Consider the following 20,633-nt stretch of genomic DNA (forward strand, 5'->3'; position numbering starts at 1 on the left):
AGTACTGATTAAGTTTTCATCGTCTTTTCCACCTGATCTACTTCTGTAGCTTAGTCATCCAAGACTTTCTCCTTAAGTGTCACTCTGAACTAGACAGTTGCTGCCCATTTCAGCTTTGAAGACTCTACGTAAATCACCTATAAAAGAACATAAAAATAAACATTTACAATTTTATAAGCATATGACTGAATCCTATTGGAAGGTGAACATTTTACACGCAGAAACCTATAAGTTGTTTTATAAAATCCTCATTCTTTGTGAGATGAAAAGAAAACATTAAATTCAAATAATGAAAAGAAAACAGGAATAGTTCCACCAGATTTTACCAAGTAACATGCATGCTACACTGTAGAATAAAACAAAAACAAGTAAAAAATGTTCAAACCAACATAATTCCTCACACTAGTTAAAGAAACTGTTGTATCCCAAGGGTATAAGACAATTAGTAACAACAAAAAATTTAAACTTCTTTAGATAAGCCAAAAATAACCAATACTTAAGAAATTGCAAAAAAAACAAACAGAAATGTCAGATTTGAACATGTAAAACAATACTAAAACAAAACAATGATGAATTAATGTCTCTCTCTTAATCCAAATCAATTTTCATGAATGCGTTAAAAACACTCACACTACATCTTTGAGAACATTAAACTATATCAAACAGTAAAAATAATACCACTATGAAATGTGAGCTTAACCTTTTAAACATCTTTCTATGCAAGTCCTTGAGTAACATTCTAATTTATTATACAACTTTACTATCAATGTATTTGATGAAATTAACATTAAAACGTATGTTATTATTCAAGTTTTATGTTATCTGAGTTTTAATTCCTTATTTCAAAACAAACCTTTAAATGAAACTACTTTAACTTCAGTTTTGTTTTCACATGATGCACGAGTATTCAAAAATCTAACTTTCACAATTTCAAACTTGAACCAGCAATTATGGTGTGTATAGATGTATGTCTATAAAAACTATATTTACTATGTTATTTAGACATATGTTCCAAATTTCTTTGACTGAGTTTAGTTGAAACAATAGATAAATTTTTCCAACCCCTGACAGGTGCCATGTCCACCTTCTATGTTTAGCCTTGAGATTCACAAGCTGCATGTACTTAGTTGACACACGTGCTTATAATCATCAGAAAAAACTCATTTTACACTATAATCTAACAACAGTTATTTTGAAATTAGAACTCAGTAGTTATCAGGTAGATGTAACTACCAGTAGTATTGTTGGCTGCTTTGTCCATGATAGTACTTACAGTTGTTTCTTACCTAAGTATGTTATAGTTATAGAGGCAGTTAAACTATATTTAGAGTTTATGTCTTAATTAATTATGTTTTAAAATGCATAATTGAAAGGTTTAAACATTTATTGAATATTTTTCAAACTTTGCCTCAGTTCTTACGGCTTACAATCTTGCATGAGCACAAGACAATTTTGCTGAAGGCTTGCGCATCACCGTCAAAGATAGTGTAATGTGCCCCAAGGGCACCATTGACTTGTGTTGAGATTATAAACAAAAGAAGATCTTTTAAGATATGCTACAACAAATTGAAAGGTGTGTACATTTTTCTATTTTTTTTTTTATCGTAAACATTTCATTGTATTGTATGTTGATGATAATATCTAAAGTTAGTGATATGGTAAAGAAAATGAAAAATAAAATCTAAACATTTACATTAAAAAAGTTTTTGATATTCATTTAAGAGATACTAGAGGTTATGCAAATGAAACTCAAAAACTGTAAGATGAAGAAAAGTATTTTTATACTCAAAATGAAAATCACCTTGCACTCAAACTCTGAATAGTTTGAGTGCAAATAACTACAACAGATAAATGACACATTTTTAGTAGCAAGACTTAATTAAAATAATGTCTTATTTGTGTACAAAATACTTATAATCCTTAACAAAATCTTACTTGGGGTAGGATGTTTGTGCAACAGTTGGTCTCCTACAGATTGCAGGAGACTGGTGCAAAAAGAGTTGAAAATTAGCCACTTTATATTTAAAAAAACACAATACGTAGATATTCTACAAAAACATACTTGGTGACAAAATACTGAAAGACATGAAAACACTAAAGTCCCAGTGAACTCAGAAATACTTACATTAACTAATATGTAAGTAAAAAACAGAAAAACAAATCAAAGGCATGCAAAACATAACCAAAACAAGTCAAGAAAATGTTCATTAAAAACCAAAACAACTCACAGCACCAAGTATACAAGGCAAGTATTATGGTTATAGGATCAAGATAAAATGTAACCATGGCCAAAAATTGCTTGGCAAGTAACAGCTGAAGCTACAGAATGTGAAAAGAGAAGAGATAGACAAATAGTATTACTGTTGTTGAAATGTAGTAAAGAGAAAAAAGGTAAAAAATTACATCTTAACAAAAGAAAATTGTAGTTAAAAATACTATCTTTCAAATATAGCATTTTTCAAAGCTATTACAAGATTTATATATGTGCTTGTTTTTTTACATGAAAACCATGGTTTTGAAGTATATATATACATTCAAAGATATAATTTCACAGAAAGAAGCTAATTCTTATGCTTCATATTTGTGAAAAATCATAATAAAATGCAGATGTTTTTTTAACATTTAAGAGATATTTCACTGAATACCAGAACTCATCAGCCAGGCTGGACATGACATCAGACAAAAGTCTATTGCATATCAAATTGCTATTTTATAAGTACAAAGAATTTAGTCACAGTGTCAAATGCTGAAAGCTGATAAAACAATAGAACCCACAGACCTAACATTTGTGATCAAGACAATGCTACACAGAAGCTTTTTCTCCTCACATAAAATAGCATTTTTGGATAAATTTTTATCAGCTATAATGACCAATCCTGCTGGTGAGTTCTGGTATTGAATAACAGACCTACTGCCATGTAGCAACATATCTGAAACAAAAGAAACACTCTTTTTATGCATCTCTGATTTCAAGTCTAAAAAAGAACTAATTTACCCTTTTGAGATCAGGGGAATCTCAGAGATATCCTTCTTACAGTAGAAATGCTTAAACAAATAGCATGAAACTTAGGTCAAACTAAACAGAACCTAGTTTTGGCTTAGAAAAAGATGGACTCTCATTTAATACCTCTAACATATTTCAGGTTCTAGAATATTTTGTTAAAAACCATAGGAATAATTTCTTTAATCTCAGAATTTTCATATTTTTACTTTTGTTCAGAAAGTTCCCTTTTCCATATCCAGTTAGTTTCAACTTGATTGATATTCATTATCATATTGCTATTAATACTTTATTTTGCTGATTGCAGTAAAAAAGAAACACAAAAATTGACAGAGCTTTATAAGTTACCTAGGACCTCATCTTTTAATATGGCATCACAATACCTTTGTCAAGCTAGATATCATGATTTTTGCTTACATTATTTTTGGTTGAAGTAAATTTATATCAAGTAAACACAGTTTCTTTTCCACAATGAGGAATGTGTACTTTATGTTCAAATGATTTTGAATAAGCAGACCAGCAAATCACGTAACAACCACTGTTTAGAATTTCATAGGTAGTGTGATATCACAGAAAACTGAAAACATTTAGGAAGGATACGTAACAACCCTTTCTGAAGCAAAATATTCATAAACTCAGATCAGGGACTTTAAATTACAAGTGACAAAAATGTTGCTAGTAATTAACTGTACTGGAAAAACAAAGAAATATGGATCAATTTTGGGCACCAGGATCATCAGTCCAGAAAAATAACCTGCAACAAATCAACCACAACAATGATAAGTAAAGTGCAGTGGCTTGTAACAGGTGACAACCCAAGAAACTAAAATTCATTAGTAAAAGCAATCCATGTGACCCAGGCAACAATACACAATATAATCAAAAAGATCTCCACCTGGAGAAGTGACCCAAGTTGTTTCACCAATATATCTGTTCAACTGCCAGACACCTTAAGCAGCTGAAGAAGAAAATTGGTATTCATGGTATTCTATACAAAGACACACTGGTCAAGTTTCTGAATGCAGCTCCTATTGATTTCTGTGCAATCAGAGTGTTGAAAGGGACACAAGGAAACTGTTATCTTTGCCAACTAAATGGATTATTGAATGCATGCAGGAAGGAGGGGTTTGCTTTTAATATGAGAGCCTGAGGACAGAGTCTCCTACAATGGAAACTACACTGTATGAATATTGTCAAGATGCAGTGTCATAAAATAGAGTATGACCAGATGTGGCAACATGGACTGTAATGATGTGGTGGGCTCCAAAATTATTTCAGTATAATATACTCAACCTCTGTAACAAATTATTTCATTTGTATACAATGTTTGAATATAGTAAATTTCACTATAATATTTAATAAATAAGGTAACATTTAATAAATGAGAATCTGAGTCCTCATCTAGAATATTTTGCCTCACCTACTGTACTCACCAATCCTAAAGTAGCTTACCTGAAGTCTTGTTATATGAAAATTTCTATAACTTTCACACAGATATAAGTTAACACAAAACAATATTTTAGGAATGGATATAATATCTAAAGAAACTACAAAACATTCACAGTTTTGTAACTTGTTCCTAAGTATTCTAAGCTTCGCATTATATATTCCTTTGTTCACCCCTACATGAGTATCACCAAGTCAGTGTATTGAGGAATCATAAAATGCTTCTGAAACCGCTTTATTTACTCTACACTGATGTAATTAGTTTATATAACTTGCTTTATACAATCATATTTAAACATTTGCTATATCTATTTCCAAAGCTAAGCTTTCTTAATAATTGTTTAGACCACAAAACAAGAGAAGAAAATGCTCATTAAACTTCAACAATAACAAAAAAAAAGTTATTATGGTTATTGGATCAAAAAGGGCTGAATTGCACTAAATAAATGTTACAAGATGACAAAATATCAGTCATAAGTTATTTGCAAGTTAAAAATTGTTAAAATAGTTAGACTTATTATTTTTACTTAACTTTTGAGGTTTGAGAGTTAAATCAGATGCAAAGTATTATATTGGTTCTTAGAAAGTAAGATGAACGTATTTTAAAACTAATCTCACAGTACACAGTCATTTCACTAACCTTCTTCACCAAGTGGTTTTAATGTCTGCCTTAACTGAGTGTTCTCAGCTAGAACCAACTCCACACTATTCTTCAAAGCCACCATTTCTTCTTCTGCTTGAGATACAACAGCACTTAACTCCTTCCCACGAAGTCTAAGTTCCTCTTTCTCTTGTGCTGCCTATTAGATGAAGTTTTAAAAATCTATTAGAAACAATCACAAGTTTCACTAATTTAATTTCTAAAATAATCAGTACAGGAATATAAATGCATTTTTCACAAAAAAAAACCAAAACACTTGCATAAACATTACGCATTACATGTGTCAAGTTTTAGAATAGTCTCAATGCTTAGAAAGCACCCTATCTAAAATGTTATACATAAAAGGAATTAATTCATGTTTATATATACATATATATTGACATGTTAACTGCAATTTGGTAATTATACAATATCATACCAGTTAATGAGCATTATAGTTATATAATACAACATCATACTCCATTTCCGGAATCCTGAGCACTTTTAGGTATCGAGTGCATAACTGCAATACAAATTTCAAAATTGAAATAACACTTAACTCTATTTTTTAACTTTTTGGAGCAGAATATATGGCTTGGAGCAGTTACATGGTAGGATCATTTCATAATATGGTATACACATTCAGAAAATAAAGATTAGTTTAAGAAAACTTCTGTATATTTATTATATGTGTTTCAGAATATTATATTGGGTTTATGTCATCAGACATATTTGATGACCTGTACTGAGTTGTAATTTCAAATACTTTGTTGTTTGTTTGTTTTATGGCAAAACCACACTAGGCTATCTGCTGTGTCAACTGCAGGGAGTCAAATCCTGGATTTTAATGTTGCAAGTCTGTAAACTTACTGCTGTCCAAACTGTGTTGCAATTAGGCCTGGTACTGTCAGTTATTAGTGGGACTATATGACTTATGGAAAAGTTGCACATGAATCATTGTTTGTTTACGCACTTATATTTATAATGCAGAAGTAATTTACTGTTAATGATTAATAACTGCTTTATTTTGGGCACTATATACTCCACTGCCTTAATCATTTGTATATTTTTCATAAGTTGCTTGTTCTTAACTATACTAACCAGGCTCATGGACCAAATACTGCATAAATTTTATTATATCATACTTCTGAGTTACTGTGAATTTGTGTCCACACAATGGCCAAGGTTAAGATTCCTGTAAATGCAGGTGTAGGTTACAATATGTATATTTTTAAAAACTTGAAAAACCATTTTAAAGTTTGATAAACTCCAATTAGTCCATTTATGAATCACCATGTTGCATAAACACAAGTTAAATTACACATTTGAAGTCTTATAGAGATGTGGAAGTTTAACGTGTTGTACTAATGAAAAAAAAAGTATTGTATTTTACTAATTAACATTTAGTTTTTAGATTGAACACACTTATTATGCAAGAATATTTTTGTCAAAGAATTCTTGCACTCCATATTTGAAATTAATAGATTTAAAACCTAAAATTGTAGTTTTAAATACATATATTAGAATACTGTAGTACAGTTTCAATGAAAATGAAACAAATTCACTTGGAAAAGTACAAGGTATATGTATTCCAAAGGTTTGATTTATGATTAGTGGGAACATAAAATATACTCCTAAATAAATTAAAAATATATGTCATTCATTTGCAAAATTACTTTTTAAAACTAACAGAATATAAGGCAGTACAGGAATTTACCTTGATAAGCAAATATGCCGGACTTTTTTCATCTTCTTCATTTACTCCCAATGTTCCTAATAATACTTGGTACCTTTAAGAAAAAAATTAAAAACAAGTTTAAAGAATCAAATACCAACATACAAATATTCCCCAAATCATCTACATAATGTGTAATAACAATGTATATTTAATGAATAGCAGAAAGTTATAATTTTCCTATAGTGAAAATTTATTTCCAATAGGTAAATCCCTCCGCTCACAAGATTAGCTATTCCTGTTTAGTGCTGCCCTCTATATGCAAACTTTTTTAATGCATACCACAAACCTTCTGCTCCCCCCCTATTGGAATCTAGTGATTCCAACATGTCTCTCATGCAAATCCTCCACCAATGGAGTATGACATAGTCACATGATGCACGTGACTCCCTCTCTACTTTTCCACCAAACTATCACTTCTTGTTTGGCAGAAGATGGAAGCACCGGTTTTCGGTGGGGAAGAAGGGTGGAAAGTGTAAGTGGAGGGAATTACCTATCAGAAATACATTTTCAATACAGGAAAATTATAGCTTCTGATATAGAAGCCATGTGAGAAGGGAATGAACTGAAGATGGCAAAAACCCCAACATAGAGGGAAGAAAGAGGAGGTATCCCTCGACAAACCTGAAATCTAAACAGAACACAAAATAAATGGAAACATGAAATATTAAAGGTAAGAGTAACAATAGGGAAAAAAAGAGTGACAAATGCTGGAAGAAATCTGCCTTAAGGTAAACTAAGGTAGAACTGAAAGTTTGTAGAAGGGTAAGACTTGTAAGTACCCAAACTCAAAAGAGACAAAAGGAACAGCACAGAAAACATGTCTGAAAAAACATGGCTGAAAATGTGTAAAGTAGGTCTATTACAGATACATTTTACTGTAATATAAGTATGGAAGGCATTCCATGATAAGGTCAGGGAGAACTGACAATTTTAGGACATTGGAAAATGAGTTCAGCCATTAGATGAAAAAGGTGAGCAACAGTGGAAGCAGATATGGCAGACCCCAGCTCCTAGGGACCAACACACGAATTTAAATTACTGGTATGAAGGAAAATTGTAAACAAAGCAAAATTAATGGTAAGAATTATAGAGATTAAATGAAATAGTCAACATAGTGAAAAACGGGAAGAAAAGGATGTAGGGAATTCATCCCTTATGATGTTGAGTTGAAGAATTTTAGTTGAGAATGGTCACAAACTAAAAGTATGACCAGGGTTGGGGTCAGATCAAAACAATGATCCACCCCTTCCTATAACACTCCTCTGGGAACCCTAAGGGTGCACACCATTTTTGGTTGAAATCATTCAAAAGGTGCAGGCATGAAAAGCAAATGTACAGATGACACATCTCCTGGAGACATATGTATATAAAATTATCTCTTTTGATTGTAAACAGGAAAAAAATATTCTACTGGAATAATCCCTTTCAAAACAAAAACCACCCAAATGCCAAATTATATATTATGAACAATACAAATATAAACTACTTAGAAAATGAGCATCTAATGCTTCACTATTTGTAAAAGGAAGATTAAACTGAACTGTTTACTAAAAAAACACAAACAGAGCCTTATATACAACTCTTTTATGATATAATTACCACTACAAATAAAGCATTAGGTAAAATTTGGATTTACCTCATCTGCAATTTGTTGATCTTATTATTGCATTCCTGAAGTTGTTGGCTAAGTTTATGTTTTTTCTGTTGGGCAAGGTTTATTTCTGTTTGCAACATTTCTTTACAACATTTTATTTCTTCCTTTCTCTCTTTTACTGCCTGTAAAACAATACAAGAGTTCACTCTGAGAAAAAGCTCTTTCACTAAAAACAAAGCACACTACCTGGATTTTGATATCAGCATCATCAATCAAAATTTCGAGTTCAAATATTTCAATAAATTGGACAATTTCAATTTTGAAGTTATAAACTTTACATTCCCAAATAAAAATATTTCAAGTAAGATATGTTACAATATTTATGACTCACAGCTAATTAGATATAATATAATTTGTTCAACCTGACATAGCTTCTTGGACAGAGCTCAAACTCACTCTCATTTTTCACATACAAGGTTTCTCCTATCACATTTTCAACACAAACTTCCTTCAGTTTTGTGGGACATCCAACAATACTTTGGCTACTGATTATTGGTTTAGTCATTTTACAGAATATTACAACCTTTATAAACTGTCATGTCTACACTTTAATCCTTTGGAAATTAAGGTAACAGAAAACTGCTTCAGTGTATTGACCAACATCAATTTTACCTCCCATTCATTTTAGTTCTTATTATGTATACTTAATACTATCTATATGACACAAGAACAAAGATTAAAACTGAACCAGCTTTGTCATACATCAAGAGACAACAAGTCAAGTGGTTTGGACACCTAATTAGATAACATCCAAATTTTCTGCCAGAAAGAGTATTCAATACAAAGATAAATGGATGGGAAACAAAAGGACAACCACATAGACAATGGATTGAAGGCGTCCTTAGTGCCCCCCAAAACATGATGATACAGGAATAGAACAAGTGAGGAATAAACCGTTCTCTGTCTCTCTCTTCAATGCTGCAAGGCACCAGAGGAAGGTGAAATGAATGAATACTAGCTATATAACTGTCCTGTATATGGTTTGGCATTTTATCATTAGTTCAGCTACATTGGTCTTTGCTAATTACTTTATTTGCCATATTTACTATTGTTGTAACTTTCCTTTCTAAGTCTTATTACTATAATTGAACTTTCTTAAGGCTTATCATGTCTACTTTCAGCATTTAGTTCCTGTTACCTGCTCTTTGTGGTTTGTTAAGTGACAGAGGTTAGTTAAAGTAAGTAGTTGTATTACAGTGTGTTTAACATATTGTTTTCTTTGTATTACACTTAGCATTGTTATATTTTCAATACAGAACCAGTATTATAGATGCTTATTGTATTATTCATTTAATTTATTATTTTTTATATTTAAAACATTAATTTTTTGGATGTACTCTTGTTAATGTTCTGCTATATGACTACATACATGATACATTGTCGGAGCTGTTTAATGGGTTTTCATTGGTCACAAAATGATTTTACAGAGAGTTTAAGAAAGCTCTGTTTATACATGGTTATACCAATGTTGTTATTTATTGAAGATTAAATCTATGACAATACTTGAAGACAAATACCTAGTGTTTGTGTTCTGTAAGAAAGGCATAATCTATTATTTCTTTATTGTTAATTTCATTAACAATATTGATTAGAATATCTATCTAATTTTATTATCTTTCTATTTATTTTTATATTATTAAACCTTTTTTGTATAGATTTTTTGTATCTCTAGTTTATTTAATACATATGTTTAGGAGTAACCTAAATCTCCTACGCTAGCTGAATCATGTGAGATGTCATCTGTATTACAGACAAAAACATCATTAACAGCAAGGGTATCCAACTGATGAAACAATACATTTCAATCTTTAACAGAATAAATGTAGGAATGACTATGTAATTACCTATACTGATTACCTGGTTCATTTTTAGTTTTGCTTTAAGTAGGTAGCTTGCTCTGATCTAAAGTTAATATTGTTTAATTTGCAATTCATACAAAATATAAATTATTAGAAAATATAATACAGAAAAAATCTCTTTTTGTAAGGTGAAACCAAATTGAATGTTTAAACTAATGGTCAAGGCACAATCATGTTCTGAGATACAGTTTAAACAATAATTTTTGGATAATTTAAAGTACATGTATTCATTTTAAAAGTTGAAAGCACATTTTTGCAACTCAGGATAGTCCTGTAGTTACTCACCTGTTCTAACAAGAATAATCTTTCATGACATATGAACCATTATTAATTTATAACTTAACATCAGTTATCATATCAATCTGTTCTATAAGAGCTCTGATGAAGCCATAAAGGTAAAATGTTATTTCAACTTAACAAATTTTTTCTAGATATCTATCTTTAATAATCTTTATTAGAAGTAAATCAAACATTTGCATACACGTACCTGTATGTTTATTGTAATTTCTTCATTATATCTCAGGAAGTTGGTTTGGGAAGAATAAGCAAGTTGTGGCAAATCAAAAGCATTAAACAAAAAGTGTAAAATGTATGTATTTCAACCATTTATTGAAGAAATATGTTTTGAAAATATCAGTTTAGTTTTCTTTTTTTAATGAAAATGTATGAGTTTCTAAAACTAAAGAATGTTAGTAATTATTTGCTGGATCACATGAAAGAAATGTGTCCAAGTTCATGGTTATATTGCACTGTGGTACTGAAAAATATTTCAATATATTATTTTCAAATATTAATGATTAACTGCTAACAATTCTCCAAAATATCAACTTTCTGAATTGTCTAATCATATGTCAGAAGTATATTAAAAAGAATATTCAATTGGATATAAAAACTTGTGGTCATACACATACTGATCAGTATGCAGCATAAAGATACTCAAAATTGAAATTCATGTTTTTATCATGATGTCTGTTATCAATGATAAATTTGGGCATAACGTTACTATTAAAAATCAAAAACAGAAAGAAAAAAAGGAAATAGTGTTAAAAACCTTAATTTTTCATGCGTATGATATGTTATACTAGAGAGATGGGATAAGGAAAAAACTGACTAATCTATTGAAAATGTGGTAAAAATGCTTGGACTGCTACAGGCTATTTTTGTTATTACATAGGCCTTGGTACCTGTACCCCATACAAGATTTGCAAATTTTTCTTTTACCTTGTGGTTATTAGTTTTATATGTTAGTTGGAATAATGAATAATGTATCTTGATTTAGCTGAAAATACAGTGGTTGAGAAAATTAATGTAGACGACCTATCAAAATAAAAATGATAAAATAACCATTTTGATTTACTGTTAGTTAGTCAGGTTAGTATATTTAATAAACAGCACTTTTAATACACCACCAAAATTTAGATAATTTCACAAAAAACCACTGAATAAACTTCTAAGTTAGTATTTTCAATCGATAAAAGTAATTGCTTAAGTGTTTCTTTTTATGGGGGGGTTGGACAAATGATAATTCTGCATCGGCCTTTGTAATTTGTTTTCACTCTTTTTTTATTTCACGTTTCTAATTTTTTTAATGTGTGTGTGTGTGCAGCCTGTGGTTTTTGTTCCATCAATTAATGTACTTATAGCTTCCCAAATTGTACTTTCAAAACACCAAAAAACATAAAAAAAGATATAACATCTGTGTAACTACTTTTCATTGAAGTAACAAAATTCAAGGAAATTATTTCTAAAACTTAAGAATTTGTGATAGAGACGGGAAATAGAAGTTGCATGAAATAAGAGAAAATGAAAAGAAGGATAATAATGTATACTATGCTTGAAGATATTATACAGTGTGTTAATTACATTATATTATTATGATTTTGAATATGCAAATCAGCAAGACATATGACAACCACAGCAGATATAAAGTTGTGGTGGAACATCATGTACCAGAGCTATATTTTGACATTGTTTGCCATTTTGTAGGCAACATAATGACACCAAAACTTATCACTTTTTGGAAGGATATGTCACAGCCTTTTTAAATGCAAAATATTCATATACTCAGATTATAAAATGTGTTCAGACTGGGTACTTAGAATTTTGAAGATGAGGATACACCTTGTACTTAATGGCATCAGAAAACAAAAGGATAAAATATGGATCAATTGGGTCACCAGGGCCAGCAAGAAAAGGCTATAAAAAATCATCTTAGCAATGATAAGCAAAATGTTGCAACAGTACATAATCATAAAGGATTTGTTAAGTTATTCCCATCAAAATTACACTCAAGATTCAAATTGTAATATTCCACATGCACTACCTTGCCCTCATTATAATTAAAATCCATCTGCCATTTTATCAGCCCAACTCACCAAATAACCAAAGTCCTTTAGTAAACTTCACCATCCTCCTTACAGTCAGCAACATCCAAAACTTTAATATCATCATCAAATTTAAATAACATATTGATCATTTCTTCATTTATATCATTTCTATAAATAAAAAAAAAGCAAAGGCCCTAACACTGAGAACTGAGGTACCCCACTTGTGACATTAATCTAGTTTGACTGAACTCTGTTTAAAATAACCTTTGGCTTTTTTCATCCAGCCAGTTTCTATCCAATGAGCAAACCTATACAACACACCTGCAGAGATAACTTTTTAACAAGCACTTTATGTGGCACCTTATCAAATGTTTTCTGAAAATCCAGATACACCAAATCCACAACTGTATCCCACTTACATAAGCAGTAACTTCTTCAAAGAATGTTGAAATATCAGTAAAAAAATATTTTCCTCTAGGGTAAGCATGCTGACTATCCAATAAAATTTTAACATGGTTTTTGTCAAAATGCACAGTGGTCAGATAAAGACTGACCAGACATGATGATTATGGACTGTAATGAGGCTCCAAAACAGTTTAATCATAATATACTCAACCTTTGTATATATATCTTTATTATGGATTCATTCTTCGATGAATAATTTTTGTTTAAAGACTATCACAAGTAAAATTAAAATAATGATCCAGCCACTTAAAAAATACTTAATTACGTAAATTTTACTTGCCTATATAATAATGCATTTGTTTTAAAGATTTGAAAATAAATTGTAATAATCTGATAGAGAAAAAATTACTGAGGTCAATAAAAATAATAATAAGTTAAAAATAACATACTGTTTCTATGTCAAGTTGATGCTTCTGGGCTGCAAATTTTGTGTTCACACAGTCATTTAAAACTTGGTGTAAGCCTTTCAGTTTGACCTTCAGCAGGCTTTCTTCCACAAGTATATCCTAAAAAGTTTTTTATTTGGCTTTTATTAAACATGTTATGTCAGAAATATATGATATTCAAGAAAACATCAGTCTTTAAAAGGGCTACATTTCTATCCAAATGACTCACTTATGTATTATGTTTTAAATTGATCTTTAAAGCAAATACATTATCTTGGATTAGCACATACTCCTCTAATTTATATGAATTTAGAACTCCATGACTTCAAAAATTATTTATAAAAACAGATGAATCAAACTGATTTCATATACTCCATAATAAATAGCTGCAACACTCACCTGAAAAAGTAAAAAAATAATGATATGTTGAAAATACAAAAATAAAAACAATTAAATAGTGCCTCAGTTTTCTTTGTAAAATAACTTCTTTACTAAGAGTACTATCTCTTTTAAATTTTTTTTTATCCTGTATTTATAAAGAATCTTTTAAATATTAATGATGCCACAAATTAACTTAACACACTAAATACTTAATCATGAAATAACAATAATTTTTCAGCTGAAACACAATAACTAACAATAAAAAAAGCAAGTTATACTTAATAAGTAATATAGTCATATATGGCTACATTAGTATTTTCCATGAATATCTGTTTATAGAAAATAGTCAATATATAAATTAAAACATAGATAAAAATTTTTAAAATACCCATGACTTGTTTTTTAGTCAAATTTTATATCTTTACTTTGATAACTGATATTTACCTCTTTCTGAGAAGTCATATTTCTCGATTCACGTTCAGCAGTTTCATTATGTAAATAAAGTTCGTGTAGTTTTGAGTCTAAATCTTCTCTTTCTTTGCAGATTTTCTCCATTTTTCTCTTCCAGTAACGTATACCTTCCTGTGCAAAATCATTTTTCAGACTTGTAATTAATCTTAAGCAATATGTTAGTGAATATTACAACCTTCCTTTCACATAAATATTGCATATTGTTAAAGAGTACACACTACTATATCTTGTTAAATGTAAATGTCAAACAATATACATTTTATGTAGTTTTTTGTTGAAATCATGAAACTGCATTATTGTCTGAAGTGGTTGTTCTTATCTCAGCTTATGCTGCACATGCTTATTGAAAATAAAAAACGATTATTTCTTAAACATTGCACTGCTTTGCTCTTGACATTCTGAAGTAGCAGCTGTAAGTAGACCTATAAGGCAAATGGTTCCAAAAATGCCTATCATTATATATATGTGTATATATATTCCTTGTAAAGAAAGTGCAATGACTAATTAATAAATTTTAACAATCTAGTATATTTTCCTGAAGAACACCCACACACCATATAGCAACATAATCCAAAAATAACATAAAAAACACATCAGCGGAATTTTAGAGAGGCAACACAGATTTAAACATCAATTTTGATTTAGCATTAGTAAGAACAGTATTTAATACTGCATTTTTTTGAACAAAACCTTAGTTTTCATGTAAAAAAAAACAGACCATGTTAAATGTTATTTTGAATTTTGTATTCAAGAAATAAAGTTATCTATAACAGAACATAAAGCTCTCATAAATTATATTGTTTTAACCCTAAAGACTTCAAATGTTCAATGCATTAATAGTATTGAACACTGTCCATACCTCAGTTTTTTTTACTTCTTGAGAAAGCATACAGTAAGTAGAGGTCTGACTGTCTAATGATTCCTTTAGTTCTTGAACTTCCAACTCTAACTGAACCTGTTCTTCCTCTCTCTTTTCCCCAGCCATATGGGCAATCCGTTGATGCAGCTGCTGGATCTCATAATCCTAAATTTGTCACAATAAAATATGAGCTTCCTCAACAAAAGCTGTAAAGTCTGTATTTTGTATATCAAACAATACCAATCCTTTTCATATTTCAACTCCAAACAAAAAACCACTTGTAAAGAATACTATAAAATAACAAAGAAAAAAAATTCATAAATCTTTACAACAAAAACATGAATATGTGTTTTATTTTTCAAAATCATAACAAAGAAACATTCTACTAAAGCCAAAATGATATGACAAACCACACAGAATATTGACACTTAAACATTTCTTTACATTGGTTGCATATTACATAAAAATAATTTAAGAATGCATGTGTGTATGGGTGTACCTACTATGACTATCTGTTTTCAAAACTCTTAGTTTCCCAAAGCAGTGAACCTGGAAAAACTGCAATGCCTACACTTACAATACATTTGTCCAAGCTTACTAATATATGAGAGGAATTATGAAGAGACCATACTATAACTAACACAATTTATGTATAGTTGACTAAGTTTGAACCTCTATCACATTTTTTAGACAAATATTATTTTTACAAACTTACATATGACTTCAATACACCTTTTACTAATGGTCCAAAAAACTAACTTCAACATTTGGGTGCTTCAAACCAGACAAAGCAAAGTTTTAAAATTAAAAACAATACAATTGCACTCAGTTTATAATTTAAACATAAGTTTTCAATTTTCATTAAAATTTTTATGTGCAAAACATATAAACAAGAATATATGTAATGAATGCACAGGTTACAATAAATACTTCAATATAACCAATTACAATTAAAAGTTATGCTTAGCTTATTAAATAACAACAGAAATTAAAGTAGAAATCTTCATTTCAAAGTCAATCACTAAGAGTTATTGTTTTGTTCTTGAAATTAAATAAGTCTGAAATTCATCAGTACTGATTGAGTCACAAAACACTATTTGGCATTTACCATTTACTGTAGAAGAATGATCACTAGCCAGAAGGAAACTAATGAATCATCTTAATTGTACATTTCAAATACAATTATTTATTTATTAACTCTATATCTGGGCTTGGTCATTTTGACCAACCTTGTAACCATCACATAACCATGAAACTATACATACTATAACTCTGAGTTTATTGAGTGTATCTTCACGAAATTTTGTAAGTTTTTAATAACTATTGTTAGTCTATTGTACATAAAAATCAGATTTTTTTAATAAAGAATTTTTACTAAACATCTGTATCTGAACTTATGAAGCCCTTACTGAGACAGTTTGAGTGCAAAGAGATTATCATTTTAAAAAGAAAAATACTTTTTCATCTTCTAGTTTTCATATTTCTTTGCATCACCTCTAGAACCACCTAAATGAATATCAAAAGCATTTTCAGTAGACCTTTATATTTTATCTGATATTTAATCAAACCTAACACTAACTGTAGCAAACTCAGCAGTGTAAGGTAAAATAAAAAGTTGAAAAATAAAAAATAGATTTAACTTATCTTTTTCTTCTTTCTAGAATCACTGCCCATTTTAACAGAAAATTACACTCTTTTAATTATTACAGCCCAAGCTCATGCTTTTCAAATCTGCACTTATTTATTTTTTTGCTTTACAGCTGTATTCTAGACCATCTCAGAGTATGGCAAAAGCTATTCACAGTGGGACAGCTTTGTGAAAACTAAAAATTGAGTTACTAGTATGCACATTGAATTACAAAATCAAACCTCACAATGTGCACATGCCATTATGAGGAATTTCTTTCCATTTAAATTGTCTTTGCTAACCTAATAAGCTTCTAATTTTTACATTCAGTTACTTTTATAACAATAAATAAAAAATAAGAAATTTAGTACTTATGTCTAAATTTGTATTTTTCAAGTATTTGTACTTGGATGAACAAAGTCCCTGAAGCACACTAAGTTTGCTTTTTCTTCATAATATTTTTACTTTATGAATTATTCTTTCAAATTCAAATATGTAATTCATAAAACAAAATATTGTCACACACAAAAAATTTAATGTTCTAACACTTAATTTTAAAATCTGAATTATAAACTAAGTTATGACATAAAATTTATTGACATACATTGATAACAAAGTTGTTTAATTAAATTGTGAAAACAACTCTGTAGTAGGTCATGACCTGTACACTTCGACCCTCACCTGTACACATAGGGGTAATGGTTGTTTCATAATCAATGTTAACTTGCCAAAACTATGTAGCTAATTAATACTTAAGAAAACCAAAAATATTTTTTCCATTAAATGGTGTATAAAATCATTATGAGTAAATATTCTTGTATATGGCTCTCCCAGGAATTTCACAATAAGTAGGTACAACTTGGGCAACATGGCAACAGTTTCAAATGGTATTCTTTTGTGTGACTGCCATTGCCCTTCAACTTCCAACAAATGTTTTATTTTTAGGTTACTCAAAATTAAACTTAACTTGTCCTAGGCAGTAGACAATACAAAATATTAGTCATGTGGCTCACCAAGTGATAGACTAATTCCTCCTGGCTTACTCCATTCTGATCCAACTGACGAAGACGAGAATCTAAATTTCGATTGGATGCTTGGACACCCTGCAAGAAAAAAATATCAGTGCCAGTATAGAATGACATATTTGTGTTTGTATGTTCAAGCTAAAAACTTTACACTTTAATATTTTTCACTTTGTACAAACATTATATTTTACACAATTTAATAAAATTATATTACATATTAAAAAACATATAAGAGGATATAAAAGGCTTTCGAATGACATGAATAGTCTACTAAATAAATCCTGAGTATGAATTCCAAATTAAATAATCCCACTTGCACTAATGTTCAATAGGATTATTGAGACTCAAGTACATACCTCCCTATCTCATAACAGCCTTGAAGATTTTCCTAGTTATTTTTTTGCCTTTTGGCATTTGTTCTACAGTTTTGAGCTCACTGCTATCTGTCTCATCATCATAAATCTATAGATAAAATCAATCCTTAACATTACTCTTTTGGAATTAAAAGGAAGTAAAGAGATTCATACTTCTATAATAATCTGAAGCAAACAATTCCTGGTTTGTGACAAGAAGTAAGTCTAATTCCTCTGTTCCTAGCTTGTTCCACCTCCTCTACACAGTTTTCCATAAAATTTTCTTTAAAAAAAAATAACTACATGCTAATATGATTATGCCCTCTTTCATCAGACTCACAGGCTAATCATTATCTGTCATAATATCCACAATACCCAGAGTAGAAAGTGTAAACCAAATGTCAATCATTCTGGTTGTAAACAGAGAATACGGTAACCACCTGAATTAATTTGTGACAGGCATGAATAGCAAAGTCTGAAGCAACTCATCTGTTGTGCTGAACTGATTTATTTTTATTCATACAAGCATGCTAATGAATGACATGTCAACAGAAAAAACTAACAAAATGCATTACTTACTAAATCAAAATCAACTGGGACAACTCTGTGCTACAACAAGCACAAAACCCTTCTGATTCAATAATCAGGATGCGATTTATAATAACTTATGGAAGTATACAGAGATTTTCACAAACCAGCCTATAGGATGTTCTCCAGAGAAATTCCAGTTGCTGGAGCCAAAGATACAGCATGGTTGTAAAACAGCTGTAAGATGAAGCCTAGAACAGCTACAAAAGAAGCAGCCTAAACTAATGTGTGAGAGAACGAACAAACTCAGATGGTGAAAATTCAAGGACACTGGAGACATTCTGAATCAGAATAGTCATTTTTTGAGGAAAAAATAATGGAAAAAAAATCTACTTTGGCTATTATTGAAAGTTGAGTTTTTGGAAACAAAAAAATCAACCCAGCTACAAATACAAAGTCACAAGAGAAAAGTGTGCAGCAAATATGGATAGTAGGTAATTCAGATCAATAATAATAAAAACTTGATATAAACAGATTGCCAAAGTTTCAGAAAGTGCATGATTCTGTACACGATGGCTCACATGAGAGGACATCTGACATAAAGTGGCTTAAACAATGTACTCAAAGTCAGAGAATGCAATGGCAAAGCCATACCTTTCAATGTAAAATAATGGCTTAAGGTAGCACATTAACTTTTATGCAGCCATGACCAATAGTTCACAATCTTCAACAACAAAGCAAAAAGAAGGATGGCTACAAGTTTATTTTATATTATTTTAGTGCTGGGTAGACCCAGCCAAGTGCCATAGAGTTAAGCAGACCTAAGGCATAAGGGTCCTCTGAAGTTGCACAGAAAAACTTGAGAAGCATACAGTCAAATGATATTTTTGTGATTTCAGTTTCTTCAGCCATCTTTCAAATAAAAATGGCTGTTGATTTTGGAGTTTGGATGGAAGTTTGTGGTTTACTTCAAATCTTAGATAACAGTTTATTTATGATGCCAGGAATAAGCCCTTCTTCATTTAAATTATTTTTTGGGTCAGAGAGTTCTTTTTTGTTACCATATCTTCATTTTGCAGATGAGGATATTACTCCATATTGGCTTGATGTATGGTTTCAAAACTTAATGCTGTTCTAAATGCTTTATTATGCATATTTATCCCCTTCCACTGAAAACAATGAAGACTCCTTTCTTCAAAATGTTGTGTTCTTTCTCCCTGATACTGTTTAGCAACTTAAGAAAGCGGTTGTGACATATTCCTCCAGCCATAAGTCTGCAAACAGCATCAATGCACTGTTGAATGATTGTGATCTTGCCATGAACCAAATATAAAAAATGCATATGTGGTGCCAAGGCTTGCTCCTATAGCAACAGCCCACTTCATTTGCACATACACTGAGTGGTCACAAGTAAATAGACACCTAATTTTTCGTCATTTAACTGATTTATGCTAACTAATTTGTGTTCACAGAGCACTGTATCAATGAAAATGGTCCGCACGCTAATTATCTTGTGCTACAACATTCCTAAAACTCAAGGTTCTCTCGAATTGTCAGATTTTGTTAGAGGAAGGATAGTTGGTCAAGCAGATGGTGGAATAAGTCAGCGGCAAATTTCACAGAATTTGGGAATCCCGCTTTCGACAGTCAACAGAATCATCGTGCGGTTCAGGAAACACGGCAAGGAAACAACTGAGCAGCGTCCGGGTCGTCCTGGTCCATCGGAGAGGACAAAAAGGGCTGTCAAGGGGAGCATCGAAATGGATCCCAGATTAACGACTGCAGAAGTGGCCAAAGTTGGTGGGATGAACCCAAAATCTGTTCAACTGATTCTTCACAAATTGGGTTATCGTTGCAGAGCAGCTAGACAGAA

The 20,633-nt window shown here is 30.6% G+C and overlaps 1 protein-coding gene across 3 annotated transcripts in view; it reads right to left on the reverse strand.

Annotated features, from left to right (window-relative positions):
- Positions 1–20,633, reverse strand: part of LOC106463892 (coiled-coil domain-containing protein 39-like) — a 69,250-nt gene that overhangs the window by 6,282 nt on the left and 42,335 nt on the right. For all 3 annotated transcript variants that reach the window (XM_022391528.1, XM_022391530.1, XM_013923972.2), the window contains exons 11-17: positions 17,868–17,957; positions 15,228–15,392; positions 14,342–14,479; positions 13,520–13,636; positions 8,462–8,601; positions 6,805–6,877; positions 5,088–5,247 (exon numbers count right to left, since the gene is read on the reverse strand). In XM_022391528.1, the coding sequence (XP_022247236.1) occupies positions 5,088–5,247; positions 6,805–6,877; positions 8,462–8,601; positions 13,520–13,636; positions 14,342–14,479; positions 15,228–15,392; positions 17,868–17,957 (883 nt within the window). The remainder of the gene's footprint in view (positions 1–5,087; positions 5,248–6,804; positions 6,878–8,461; positions 8,602–13,519; positions 13,637–14,341; positions 14,480–15,227; positions 15,393–17,867; positions 17,958–20,633) is intronic.

Source organism: Limulus polyphemus, unplaced genomic scaffold, assembly GCF_000517525.1.
Source record: "Limulus polyphemus unplaced genomic scaffold, Limulus_polyphemus-2.1.2 Scaffold1510, whole genome shotgun sequence".
Taxonomy (NCBI): Eukaryota; Metazoa; Arthropoda; class Merostomata; order Xiphosura; family Limulidae; genus Limulus; species Limulus polyphemus.